Source organism: Crocodylus siamensis, chromosome 4 (assembly GCF_052110815.1).
Source record: "Crocodylus siamensis isolate JL-2025a chromosome 4, ASM5211081v1, whole genome shotgun sequence".
NCBI lineage: Eukaryota > Metazoa > Chordata > Crocodylia > Crocodylidae > Crocodylus > Crocodylus siamensis.
The window spans coordinates 219522570-219536973 of record NC_143398.1 but is presented as its reverse complement, the minus strand read 5'-3'; the positions used below and the strand labels follow the sequence as shown (position 1 = coordinate 219536973).

The 14404-nt window shown below is 41.9% G+C and overlaps 1 protein-coding gene across 31 annotated transcripts in view; it reads right to left on the bottom strand.

Moving 5' to 3' along the window:
• Window positions 1-14404, bottom strand: part of NEB (nebulin) — a 207472-nt gene that overhangs the window by 115213 nt on the left and 77855 nt on the right. For all 31 annotated transcript variants that reach the window (XM_090045755.1, XM_090045724.1, XM_090045725.1 and 28 more), the window contains exons 51-57: window positions 11567-11770; window positions 9840-9944; window positions 9638-9745; window positions 7028-7339; window positions 5906-6109; window positions 4238-4342; window positions 4039-4146 (exon numbers count right to left, since the gene is read on the bottom strand). In XM_090045755.1, the coding sequence (XP_089901881.1) occupies window positions 4039-4146; window positions 4238-4342; window positions 5906-6109; window positions 7028-7339; window positions 9638-9745; window positions 9840-9944; window positions 11567-11770 (1146 nt within the window). The remainder of the gene's footprint in view (window positions 1-4038; window positions 4147-4237; window positions 4343-5905; window positions 6110-7027; window positions 7340-9637; window positions 9746-9839; window positions 9945-11566; window positions 11771-14404) is intronic.

Below are 14404 nucleotides of genomic sequence, written 5' to 3'. Positions count from 1 at the left end.
AACTGAAAGAACTTGCAGAGGCCAAACCAAGAAAGCAAAAAAAAAAAAAATTAAAAATTAAATACACCTAGTAAGGAAGATAAAAGAGAACTAGCATGTATTCTATGTATATATGTCACACAGGAAAGAACACTACTCCAAAGCCAAGATGAGCTGTTAACAGAAGACACAGATGGCAGAGATGCTCAGTGGCAACTTAGCCTCATTCTTCACACCAAAAAAGCTCCAACCAGGCAGCTAACAAATTCAGTATTGACAAAGAACAGGAAGGACTGAGGACCACAATAACAAAGTACATCAGACAGCTTAAGATAAATTTCAGTAAATTTTAAATCACAGCCCCTCACAATTAATGTTGAGAAAAGTGGCTGAAGACCTTTCAGAGCCATTTGCAAAGTCATAAGAGACTGAATAACTGTGAAAAAGAGTAACTGCTATAAATTGGATGACAGGAGGTTTTAGGAGGTTTTAAGAGGTTTTCACAGAGTCTGTTCTGAGTCCAGTGATTTTTAACATTTTCATTAATGCCTTGGATCTTAGAGTTTCCTGGTCAATTCTAAGGATGACACAAAATTAGAAGTTGCAAACATTTCAGAATCATAGAAAATTAACATTGGAAGAGACCTCAGTAGACCATCTCGTCCAACCCCAGCTCAAAGCAGGACTGTACCCAACCAGATCATCCCAGCCAAGGCTTTGGCCAGTCGAGTCTTAAAAACTTCCAAGGATGGAGATTCCACCACCTCTCTGGGTAACCTGTTTTTCCTAATATCTAATCTAAACTTCCCTTGCTGCAACTTGAAACCATTGTTTCTTGCTCTGTCGTCTGCCAGCACCAAGAAGAGTCTAACTCCATTGTCTTTCTGGCAAAATTACCTTCCAGGTAGTTGAAGGCTGCTATTAAATCCCTCCTCAGTCTTCTCTTTCCTTCTCTAGACTAAATAAACACAGTTCCCTCAGCCTCTCCTCATAACTAATGTGACCCAGCTCCCTCACCATCTTTCCTGCCCTCCACTGGATTCTCTCCAATTTATCTACATTCTTTCTGTAGTGGGGGGCCCAAAACTAGACAAAGTACTCTAGATGTGCCTCACCAGTGCTGAACAGAGAGGAGGAATCATTTTCCTTGATCTGCTGGCAATACTCCTACTAGTGCAACTCAGTATGCAATTAGCCTTCTTCGTAACAATGGCATACTTCGTAACAATGGATCAGCAGGCATTGGGGGAGTCATTGTTCCCCCGAGCACTGCCAGGAGTGACCAGGAATAACAGTCACAAGCTGGCAGAGGGTAGGTTTAGGTTAGAAATCAGGAGGCGCTACTTCATGGTCAGGGCGGCTAGGGTCTGGAACCAACTCCCAAGAGAAGTGGTGCAGGCTCCTACCCTGGGGGTCTTTAAGAGGAGGTTAGATGCACATCTTGCTGGAGTCGTTTGACCCTGGTATTCTTTCCTGCCATGGCAGGGGGTCGGACTAGATGGCAGGGGGTCTGCTCAGGTCCCTTCCGACCCTAGAAACTTTGAAACTATGAAACTGTTGGCTCATATTCAGATTATTGCCCACTGTAACCCACAGGTCTTTTTCTGCAGAGCTGCTGCTTAGCCAGTCGCCCACACTCTGTACTGGTGCATGGGATTGTTCCATCCTAAGTTCAGGATGTTACTCTTGTTCTTATTGAACCTTGTGATATATCTTTTGGTCCAATCCCCCAATTTGTCAAAGTCTCTCTTAATCCTAGCCCTACCCTCCAGTACATCTACTTACTCCCCCCCAGGTTGCAAACTTGCTGAGGGTGCACTCCATCCCATTTTCCAGAGTGTTGATGAAGCTATTGAAAAAGACAGACCCCAGGAACAACCCCAGGGGCACTCCACTTGACAACAGCTGCCAATTACATGTTGGCCATTGATTTTCAGCTCAATGATCCAACCAGTTTTCTATCCACCTTATAGTCCATATTATCCACATAACTTCAAGGTATATCATGTCTACTGCTTCCCCTATATCTACAGAGCCAGTCAGCTCATCATAGAAGGCAGTCAGGTTGGTCAGGCCTGACTTGCTCTTGGTGAATCCATGCTGACTGTTCCTAATCACCACCTCCTCCTCTAAGTGCTTAGAAATGGATTCCTTGAGGACCTGCTCCATGACATGTGTAGGGACTGAGGATAGGCTGACCAGTCTGTTGTTCCCTGGATCCTCCTTCTTCCCTTTCTTAAAGATGAGCATTATATTTGCTCCTTTCCAATCATCCAGGGCTTCTCCCAAATGCCAGGAGCTTTCAAAGATAATGGCCAGGAGCTCTGCAATCACATCTGCTAACTCCCTCAGCACTCTTGAGTACATTGCATCTGTCCCCACAGAATCTGTATCTGTACATGTCCAGCTTTTCTAAATAGTTCCTAACTTAGTCTTTCACCACTGTTGGCTGCTCACCTCCTTCCCAAACTGTGCTGCCAGGTACAATAGTCAGGGAGCTGACCTTGCCTGTGAAGACTGAGGTAAAACAAGGCATTGAGTACTTCAGTTTTTTTCCAAATCTTGTGTCACTAGGTTGCATCCCTCCATTCAGTAAAGGACCCATACTTTCCATGATCTTCCTCTTGTTACTGACATACTTGTAGAAATCCTTCTTGTTACTCTTCACATCCCTTGCTAGCTGCATCTCCAACTGCACTTTGGCCTTCCTGATTTCATCCCTGTATGCCCAAGCAATACTCTTATGCTCCTCCCTAGTCATTTGTCAAAGTTCCCACCTCTTGTAAACTTCCTTTGTTGTACTTTAGCTCACTGAAGAGTTCCCTGCGAAGCCAAGCTGGTCTTCTGCCATACTTGCTAGTCTTCTTGTGCAACAGGATGGTTCACTCCTGGAACCTCAGTAAGGTTTCTTTAAAATACAACCAGGTCTCCTGGACTCCTTTCCCCTTCACAACAGCCTCCCAGGGGATCCTGTTCTCAGTTACCTAAGTGAGTCAAAGTCTGCTTTTCTGAAGTCCAGGGTCCTTAGTCTGCTGCTCTTCTTTCTTCCTTTCCTCATGATGATGAACTCAATCATCTCATGGTCACGGCTGCCCAAGCTGCCATCCACTTCTACATTCCCCACCAATTCTTCCCTGTTTGAGAGCAGCAGGTCAAGAAGTACAGGGCCCCTAGTTGTCCTCTCCAACACTTGCACCAGGCAGTTGACCCCAACACACTCCAAAAACTTCTTGGATTTCCTGTACACTGCTGTATTGTCCTCCCAGCAGGTATCAGGGTGATTGAAGTCCCCCATGAGAACCTGGGCCCATGACCTGGAAACCCAGGCCTGTGACCTGGAAACTTCTGTTAGCTGTCTGAAGAAAGACTCATCCTGCTCATTCTTCTCATCTAGTGACCTATAGCAGACCCCCTACTCATATCCCATTTTGAAGGATAGGAGTAGAATTCAGAAGAATCTTTATAAGTTAGAAAACTGGACAACATCATAACATTCAACATAGGCACTTTTTAGGCTCACATTTTAGAAAGAGGTGGAGTAGTGGAGTGAGATGCAAGTGATAGAAAGGGAAAGGTGTTAAAACACACGCCATTAAAAGGAAAAGCTGAGGAAAGGAGGTATGTTCAATTTCAAGAAAAGGAGATTATGGGAGATATAAAACTTTTCGTCTGTTTAGAAGACTGCCATTAAGAGAAGGCGGACAACTCTTCTCCCTTGCAGCAAATGGAGTTTTATATGGAATCCGGATTTGGAATTAAAACTAAAAACAGTTTTAGATTGAATCTGAGAAAAAATATCTTCCTTTCTATCAAAACAGTAGTATAATGAAAGCAACTGCCCAGGAAAGGTATAGTATTTCCTATATTACACACGCGCAAGAAGAGGCTGAAAAAGCATTTGACAAGGATGGTTTAGGACAGTGCATCTTGCATCTATGCAAGGAAGATAGACTTGAGGTCCCTTCCAACCCGTAATTCTGTTGCTGCTGCCTACCTTAATTGCATGCATCATCATGATGAGATCTCAGAAAGAACGCTCATGATTCTGCATCTACTTACATCACTGGCGATGTCTCTGGAAGCTTTAGCTGCCTTGATGGGAATGGCATCTACCCGGAGGTCATAGCCTTTCTTCTTCTCTTCTTCCATAGCTAGTCTATACAGTTTCTAAAAGAATCACAAATACATGTTAAAGGTTTCAGGAAAGGCCTTTTTTTACTTAATTTTGTTTCAGATGACTTTTAAGCAACCCACCTACCTGACTATAATTAAATTTGTTCTGCTGGGCCAGTAAGATATCTGGGGTATCTGGCATGATGTGAATGCTGGTCTTATCTTTATTCCAACCCTCTGTATATGCACGCTGAAAAGCAACAAACAAATGAGATAAGCTGGTGGGATCATGGGGAACACTGTAGTCACCACAGCAAAATACAATTGTCTGAATAAACACAAAAAGATCAACAACACGTAACTTAACAGTATCAGTAACACTTAACAGTGACCAAACTGTGGAACAGACTCTCAGCAGGGGTGGTGCAGGCACCTACCCTGGAGATCTTCAAAAGGAGACTGAACGCACACCTTGCAAGGTTTATTTGACCCCAGTAGTCTTTCCCACCAGACTGCACCCCGGACATGCTTCTGCCTCTGCCTGCAGCAGTACTGCTGACTTAGGGAACAAGGGAGGGGTGGAAGTTGGCCAGCTGCAAGACCCAGCAATGATGAAGAGGTGCCATTAACTGCTGGACAAGGTAGAGTAGGTAGGCTGCGAGCAGTGCCCACCACTCCCTGCCCACAAGTGGTTATACAAGCCCTACTACTACACAAGCCAGCAGCACCTGCTCCTTGTGTTCCGGCTGCTCATTGTCATGGCTTACTGCCTGGCCTTGCTTGCCATCTGCTTCACCTTGGGGCTTGTAAGAAACAAGCCTCCCCATATAACCCCTTTACCCTTCTCTCCTTGCCCTGCTTGGGTTAGGACTTTTCAGTTCAGTACTGCCAGCTGAGTGAAACCTAGCTCTACAAGTCAGAGAGAGTTTTGCTATTTATATTAACTGGGTCAAAATTTACTGCAAAGTGGGAGCATCTACATGTGCAATTAATGTGAGTGAATAAACTCCAGTGCAATTTGAGCAGGATTAAACTAATCCCAGCATCACTGTCCACACTTGTGTTTAAAAGCAGAAATTTACTCTTCCATTGGATAGTCTAACTGATAGCACTGTAAATTAACTTACACCAGCCCACCTGCCATGCACATGTAGACAATGATGTTATACTGCACAGCAAACAAGTCTGCTGAACAGTAAAGCACACAAGTAGACACACACAGGTTGAGTTGACGTAGATCAGTCCAGGATGATCTAGTATTAGGAGCTTTTTGCCACAAGTTTTTACAAATATAGTTCAGCTTTGCTAGCTAGAAGTAATGATGCATACTTTGCTCACAAATATGAGACGTAAATATTGAGGCTCTAATGCTTGCTTGCAGTGTCTGCTATTCAACCAGAGAAGCAAACATCTGAATGGGGATGGGGGGCTGATGTTGTGAAAATACAGAAATGCAGATTTATAAGGATTTACTATAACCTAAAAAGTCACAAATGATGTGTACAAATATCTCTATTAGTTAACAACTTGCCATTGCCTGTGGTAATCATCACTGTATTTATAAATGCAACATGCCCTGAAAAGGAAACAATCTCAAAATAAGCATGTACTTTGAAGCTAATTACTTATTCATGTTTTATTTTAAATTTAAGCAATGGTTGAGTTGATTGTTAAAATTAAATTTACCTAGGTGATAGAAAAACTCCAAATATGCAAGAACTATATTCAGATTCAAACCAAATAAACTCCATTCTGTTACAATACAAGATTTTACTTAAAATATCTTTATCTGCATTGAAATAAAGAGACTTACATGGTCCATAATAACAGAATTGTGCTTTGCCAGGACCATTGGCATAGAATCAAGAAGGCTAGTAAACTTAAGAGTGTCTGGGTGTTGCCGGTACTTATGGTCACTCAAGATGAGGGATGCCCTCTTATTCTTCTCGTCTTCCAGCGAGCCACTAGGGGACCACCCAATCCCTCTCAGCCACTCTAGGTCTGACCTATATGCAAGCTGGAAAAGATACAGGGAGATTAGTACATTCAGCATCAATGAAGGATTTTCATGTACATCAGAGAACAGACAGAGGTCATCCCTTACAGCTCTCCAATGGGGTTAGTTCAGCACTGACAGACTCTACAAAACTAAAGATGGACTCTGTCTATACCAATTACTCTAGAAAGATCTACCACTTTTCCTTGCTATTTCTGTCTTAGCTTCCTCAGGGAGGAGGTTCACCAGCAAATGGTACAGATAATTATAACACTTAGGTCCAAACCCCATTTCATCACCAAAGGGCCTACACTGGCAAAAGTGATCCTACTCTGCCTGAGTCCATGAAAAACTCCTAATATAAAAAATGGCTGGTTGAATACAAAAAAAGGTAGATCCTCCTCCTCCTAACTCCTTTTTGTGACTTTTGATCTTCAGGCTAAGATGAAGGAATGTTACAGATGTTCACTGGCTAATGGTTTACAGAGACTTGACCAAGGGGGAATAGGATAGATAAAATGTGTTTTACAGGTGAAACTGGACCATAATATCACAATCTCACTTCTTCTGTTCCCCTCAATATTCAGGCAAGTCACTTATATAATCAACGTAGCACTAGCAACCATACAACTAAGATTACCTCACTCACAATCAAGAAGCATTCAATCAAGATGCTTAACCCCCAGGTAGTACAAAAAGATACCAGAATTTTGTCATAAACTGTGAATTACTAAATGTGAAATAGATAGCCAGTTTTCAGGTTCACTTCTACTGGCACTGTTTTCAAAAATCCTCATCAAGCCACTGTATAGGAGCAAAAATCCTCACAGAACAACTATTCAAACACATATCCTTTATTTTATCCCACCCACTGAACCAAAACTACAGTACAGACAGCACTCTGAGATTCACAAAGTCAGAAGAAAAAGATCAACTTACCTCACTCTGAAGGCCATAGGCCTTTTTAGCATGGATCACATCATTCTGGTCTGGCAGGCATGTCCACTGGTGCAGAGGATGTCTATAATCAATATCGCTGACCAGTTCCTGACCTTTCTTGGCCACAACAACTGACAGCATGTCCACTGGGGTGCTATACTTGGTCTTCCACTTCTCAAAGTCTTTCTTGTACTCCCTGTCACTCTGGATCTTGGCTACATGCATTGACCACATCATCTTGGGATCATCCTTAATGTTGCGGGCTCCAATGTGATGTCCCAGTTGCTTGCGATACCCTTCCTTGTATCTGTACTATAGGGGAAAAAAGTACAAGTTTCACTTTATCTCTTTTTTTCTGATGAAAAATTATCCTAAAGCATGTAAGGCGATTCTTGGTTATTACCAGGGAATGTTGAGACCTTCATGGACCAGGAGGAAGTCCAGGAAGTTAAACATAAATTCAGATGCTTGACATTGCACTACAATATCTGTATCTCACCTCCTGAGAACTGCTCTGACTTCTGAACTATAGGCTATAATGGGATGAAGGGAGTTCTTTTTCTTCCTTTCATTTCTTATGGAACTAAAAAGTTTTGAAAGCTATTATTTTTCTCTCAATACATTTCAGGAGTCCTCTGCAATTCTGAAAATGTTAGTAGAACAGGATATTCATTTTCTGCCCAGCTACACTCATCAATATCTTTGGTTAAGAATCTTTTCCCACTCAGAATGATCTAAAGCAAAAACGCCCAGTTAGTAGTCAGTTGGCTACCTGCCACCCATGAGGGATTAATCTGCAGCCCCTGAGCATCCATCACTTGGGGCTTCCCCCAGTGATGCATGAGTGCAGGAGCTGCACGTGCACTGCGGGGAGCCCCACACAATAGAGGTGGGCTGACCTGGCTGCACTCCTTGTCCTCACATGCAGTGCTGGCCCGAGCCACACGCCACCAGAGGCAGAGTCTGCACCAGGCACAAGTACCTCAAGCACTCCCGTCTGCAGCTGCGGCAGCTGCTTCCGGCAGGGCCTCTGCACTATGGAGGGGAGTGTTTGGGGGCATCCTTCCCCCCACAAATGCCATACACCCAACTGCTCCCACAGCCACCCCACATATACGCACACACGCCCTAACATATTCTATTGACGACCACACACACATCCACACTCCCTTAAAATCCCCACACACACGCACCTCACAACCCACAATTCACTCACCTCCAACCATACCTCACACCCTCAAACAATGTACAAGAGTAAGACTATTTTTGAGTTATTATGCAATCATCTCTATGTACACTATGCAAACAGAAATCACGACAAACATATTTTTTGTAATAAAATTAAAATATGTTATAGAAGGTGTTTTACTTTTAGTATATGATTTGGATTTTTTTCTGTTTCCAAGATGGCAACCCTCCCTAAAAAAAGTATTTCCAAGGAGCAAGGTGAGGGGCTTCCAGTGGCAAAGCGGTCAGGGATTAGGGGCAGGACTTCCGGTCCCAAGATGGCAACCAGAGGGTGCAGCACCTGTCAAGGGGTGGGGCTACCCTTGCAGCCCTCAACAACTCACCAAAACTCATTAAACGGACCTGCAGCAGACCTAATGGTCCACCCCTGGTCTAGACCATTACCTCATCTCAATCTTTGGCTTGATATCCCAAACTTGAACTGATGCCAGGCTTGCTTGACATTGGCTTGCATGCTGGTAACCTCTGACCTAGTGTCCTCAGTTCTGATTGACTGCCCAAGACCTAGTCACCTCCCTTACAGAAGAAGAAGCCTACAAAGCACCAACCTAACAGACCCCAGCTCACAACACTGCAGTCCATGTGATATGCAGTCCCTGGCGCTGCAGCCTACAGAGAGTGTGACCCTGGGCACTTATATACTGAACAGCCCTAGTCTAAAATACAGAATATTGTATTGGAAATTTTACAGAACCAACCAAGAAATCAGTCATAAATGCTAAAATCAATAAAAACAATTCTGCCTGGAGGTGCCAATGCTAAACACAGTGGAATTTTTCTGAACTTGGTAACTAAAAATACAGTACTACAGTTATTCAACTTAGTCAATTATAAGCTTGTTTGTTTCTATGATCTTTGGCAGAAAAAAACTCTCTTAAGGGAAAAATTACACATTATCAGAGAGGAAAAACCAACAAATGTGATTCTATTGCCTGCTTCTCTAGTTAAGCAGAAAGCTGATTAAAGACTTTGCAGGAAATTTGGACATTTACAGAACCAAACATATCTGTTCTCAAAAAATAGTCTCAATTAAAAAGATGCATCATGGAGAAAGATCCATTTTAAATGTAACTGGAGGTTACACCACAACAAACGGAATAATTAATCTAAAAATGAGCAGAAATGACTACTGAAAAACACATCTTAGTTAAGTTTAAAACTGGACAAGAGCATTTAAGTGGTCATGTCCTTCACTTGCTCAAAAAGACAAGACTGAAGGTGAGCAGGATTATAAGAACATTTGCTGTTGTTAACTGAAAATATTTTGGTGCATTTGTACCAATGACATCAATTTGGCCTTAGTTGCACACTATCATCATGAGATCTCAGGAGGTTTACCCAAGAAGGTATACATCTACTTACATCACTTGCAATATCTCTGGAAGATCTGGCTGCCTTGATGGGAATGGCATCTACCCGGAGGTCATAGCCTTTCTTCTTGTCCTCTTCCATGGCAAGTTTGTACAGTCTCTAAAAAATACCACAAATATTTGTTAAATGTGTCAAGAAAGGCCTTTTCTTTTTTACTTAATTTTCCTTCAGATGACTTAAGCAGCCCACCTACCTGACTATAATTCATTTTGTTCTGGTGGGCCAGTATGATATCTGGGGTATCTGGCATAATGTGAATGCTGGTCTTATCTTTATTCCAAGCCTCTACATATGCTCGCTGAAAAGCAAACCACAAGAGATTAGATGGTGGAATCAGGGGGATCCCTGTAGTTAGCACAATGAAAGATAAGTCTGGCTAAATAAACACAATCAAGAACAGCAATTCATAGCATCACTGCTCAAATCACTGAATTCTACTAATTATTATTATACTAATTATTATAATGAACCATTATTATTATTCTACTTAATATAATTATTATATACATCACAAACCAATACTCTTAGTCAGGATGGGAACTGCCTTGTCACAAAATTATTGTCACTGATTTACTGTCCCTAGGTATTTACCATCTTATTTTAGTGGCTAAAAACTACTAAGCAGGTGCATCTACATGTGCAATTAATGCGAATGAATAAAGCCTGGTCCAGTTCACACTGGAGTTTATTGCTTCCAGGTACACTATTTGCACATGTGCCAAGACCTGCAAAATGTTGAGCCAGATCAGAGCAGCTCTGGCTGGCAGGAGATCCCAAGGGTCAGCCTGCTAACCTGGGGCTGCTCCAACTTGGCTTAACATACTTCAGGCAGGCTAGCTGGGGCACAAGGGTGATTCAGTGTGGGGCTAGCCGGCAGGCAGCCCCTGCACTGAAGCATCCTCATGCCCCAGCCAGCCCTGTCAGCATCTACATGTGTTGCAGCACACTAAAGAACACCACCATCGGACAGTACTTGTGTTAACAAGTAGTATCCCACAGTGGTATTTATTAATTTACTGCACCCTAATAGGGGTGCATGTGTAGACACTGAGACTTTACTGCAGAGCTAATTAGGTAGCTCTGCAGTACACATCTCATGACTAATTTGAAAAACCTGTCCCTGCTGAAGTCAGTGGAAGTTTTGCCAAAGATTCCATTGAGGCCAAGATCTTGCTAACGTAAGTAAAGCTGGTAGACCTAGAACTGCAGCACAGTAAATAAGATGAGGGAAATGTAACAGGGAACACTTTTTTCCAGCAGTTTTACAATGATATCTCAGATTTGCTTGTTTGTGGTCATTCATGCAATTTGCTCAAAATTGCATTGCTGCACAAGTGTTCTTTGGAAAGATAATGAAATTTATTGACACGATAGTTCACTAGGGCATCTGGTATTATTTAGCTGAGACACACAATGAACTGTATATAGAGTGCAGGTGCTATGAAAATAAGGAACTATAGATTAGCAAGGACCTGCTGAATTAAGACAAGTCACCTGGAATATATGTGAATATCTTTTCTAATGATCAATTAGAATTTTCCCTGCTCAATCATAATCACCACATATATGAACATATCACTACCTAAAAAGGAAATGCCTGTCAGGTTCTCTCTAGTGAAAATTTGTTTAATAACAATCTTACCCGCTTTCTGAATATAAAAGAAAATAATTTCTTTTGATTGTAAATATAATCAATTATCATGAGGTCTTATTTAAAATAGAAGTATTTTATTGATAAACTTTAAGTGTCAGAAATAGCAAATAAAAGACAAGAGTACTGAGATATATTGAAAGTAGGTTGATATGTTTAAAATAAAATATTTTACTAGAAATATCCTCACTGGCCTTAAAATAAAAAGACTTAACATTCAGACAGCTTATATAATTATTACTGTATTTGAAAATCAAGGTAAAGCTCACCTGGTTCATAATGTTAGAATTGTGTTTTGCCAGGACCATAGGCATAGAATCAAGAAGACTATTAAATTTAATTTTGTCAGGATGTTGTCGGTACTTGTGGTCACTCAGAAAGAGGGATACTCTTTTATTTTTCTCATCTTCCAAAGAGCCGCTAGGGGACCACCCAATGCCTTTCAGCCACTCAAGGTCTGACCTATATGCAAGCTGAAAAACACACAGGAAGATTCATGAATTCCGAATTTTTATTTAGTTAACTTGAACATTTTTTCACTTTCTAAAAGCAGCATCTGTAAAAGGGGCTGTTTAATGTGCAAGCAGTTCAGTTCAGCAGTGGCAGATGCTATCAAATAAAGGTGAGTTTTGCCTATACCACAAGTCTAAAATCCAATAATTCTTTGGGATTTCTCTCAACTTCCTCAAGTAGGAGGCTCATCACCAAATGGTACAGATAACTCCAACACTTAGATCCAAATCCTATTTCACTTCCGAGGTGGCCAAGTGGCAAGAAACTCTTAAGAGTGATCCTATTCCTCCTTAAGTCCATGGAAAACTGATGATGCAAAAAAAAAAAAAAAGTTCATTTAATATAACAAACAGGCGGGTCCTCTTCCTCACGCTCTTTTTTTGTGACTTAGTTGTCAAGCTAAGATGAAAGTGTGTTACAAATGTTCACCAGCTAATTTCTAAGATATGACCAAGGTAAAATCAGATTGCTCTAAGGTGCCTTCTAAGTGAAACCAGGCCATAGTATAGTGGTTCTCAACCTTTTTAGACTCAAGGAACCCCTTGTTAGACTCAAGGTACCACTTGGAAAATGTCAGGACTTACCATATTTACTTGAATACAAGATGAGATTCCCCACCGGCCCCCCCCAGTTAGCACAGGGAAAAAAGCCCCTCATCTTATAACCACATACAAGGAAATCTCACTAAATACATTGTCTGTCATTCAACTGCAGCCAAAAGCAGCACGTGCTCAACAATGGAAACCAACTATGAGGTTGATTAAATGCAGCCAACACTGAGAATGACTATAAAACACATTTTTTTTAGGAAAATTTTTCATGTTCCAAGTCAAATCAGTCAAATCAATTCCAAATCCGTGAGTCAGTCAAAACCCAAATGTGGCCCTACTACTGGCAAACATCCTCCACTTCCACCTGGGGCTTCAGATGTTTCCAAATCCTTTGGCAGGCATCCTATGTGCAGGCCCAAGCCCTGAGGTTTGGGGTTCAGATGCCCCCAAATTTCACTTGCCCTCAGCTGTATGGCCATAGACGCAAGCTAGGGAAGAGTCTCCCATTTCCATGAAGTTGGCATATAGCCAGAACTTCCCACTGGAAGTGAAAGTGGGAGACTAACTATGCTAAGCCTCAGTCAAGGTACTACCCCCTGCCAAGAAAGCAGTTTCCCTCTGCCAGTAGGAAAGCCCGTTAGTGGTCATGGTGTTTCCCTTGCCAGGTAACTATAAAAACAATGGCCCATCATGTAGTGCATTTAAATAAAACATATAACAGTCTGCCCATTAAGCACAGTCCCCTTCACTGTAAACTCTGTTTCAAGTCATAGTGAGCCTCAATATTTCATACATTTTTACTTCCTATTCACTCCCACAAATGAACCACACCTTTCTTTCCTATTTCCATTGATTTCTGTTTCTTCACCAGCCTTAAATGTCTGGCAAACATAACCAAAAAGGGCCCCAAAAAGTTTACCCAGAATCCTTGTTGCCCCCTCTCTCTCAGTCTGTTGAATATGATTAGTGTGGGCCCACCTTCCATGAGGTAAAGCTCGATAAGGTTGCCCTGCACCTCATCTGCATATACATTTTTGAAGGATCAAGATTTGTGACAAGAACACCCACTTCCAGTCACTAGTGGGGGCTAATTAGCACATGGATCCATTGTGGTGGGTATTAGGCGTACACACTCATACTGAGCAGTGCTGAGATGTAGAGTCACCATGGCTTGAAATGCTATTGACTGTGATGAGGCCCAGCCCAATAAAGCGTGTGAAAAACTATGAGCCTTTGGCTTTGAACTAATATCATGTGTAGTTACATATAAGTAGCTGTTCAAAAGTGTTTAAGGAGTACCTGTGCTAAAACTTGCAGCAGTTTAAAAAAAAGGTAACATGCATCAATTCTGGTTGAACTAAGAGCATGGGTACTATCTGAAAATTGCTGTGGCCATGTGTATTCCAAGATTATTGTTTACAGATTCGCTTTTCACTTCCATGTGTTCAGGGAGAGCAGGGTCTGATAGTAAAGAGAAGGGGAAGGGACTGCCAGGGGGAAAGTCTGGGAGAGAAGCAGAGAGCAAAGGGGCTACTAGGCCCCCCCTCCCCCCCCAGTTTATTTTCCATGCTGAAGCAGTGGGAAGGAGACAAATTCAAGACAAACTTCCAATAATTAGATTCTATACCTGGAAAATTATACATTTTCCACAGATAGAATCTAATTATTGGGGGGGGGTAGGGTCATCTTATCATTAGTGTCATCCTCTCTTTGAATAAATATGGTAGTTTTCACTAGTTTTTTGACTACAGAAAAATAATAGAATAATTCTTCTGTTGCAAAGAACTCAGAAAGGCCACAGTTGGTCAGAGGGATTTTAACACCATGGATTCCTATTTGAAATCTCTGGGTTTATCTTGTGAATTATGTTTGCACACCTAACAGTGGTAACACTGCATGGCATTCTGGAGTACTGCTGAAAGGAACTTAAGGCACCCCAGGATGCCACAGTGCCCTGCTTGGGAATCACTGCTTTAGTATCAACGTAATTTCATGCTTTCCCATCTTCTTAACCTCCAGGCATGACAGCCAAAATGAGATTTT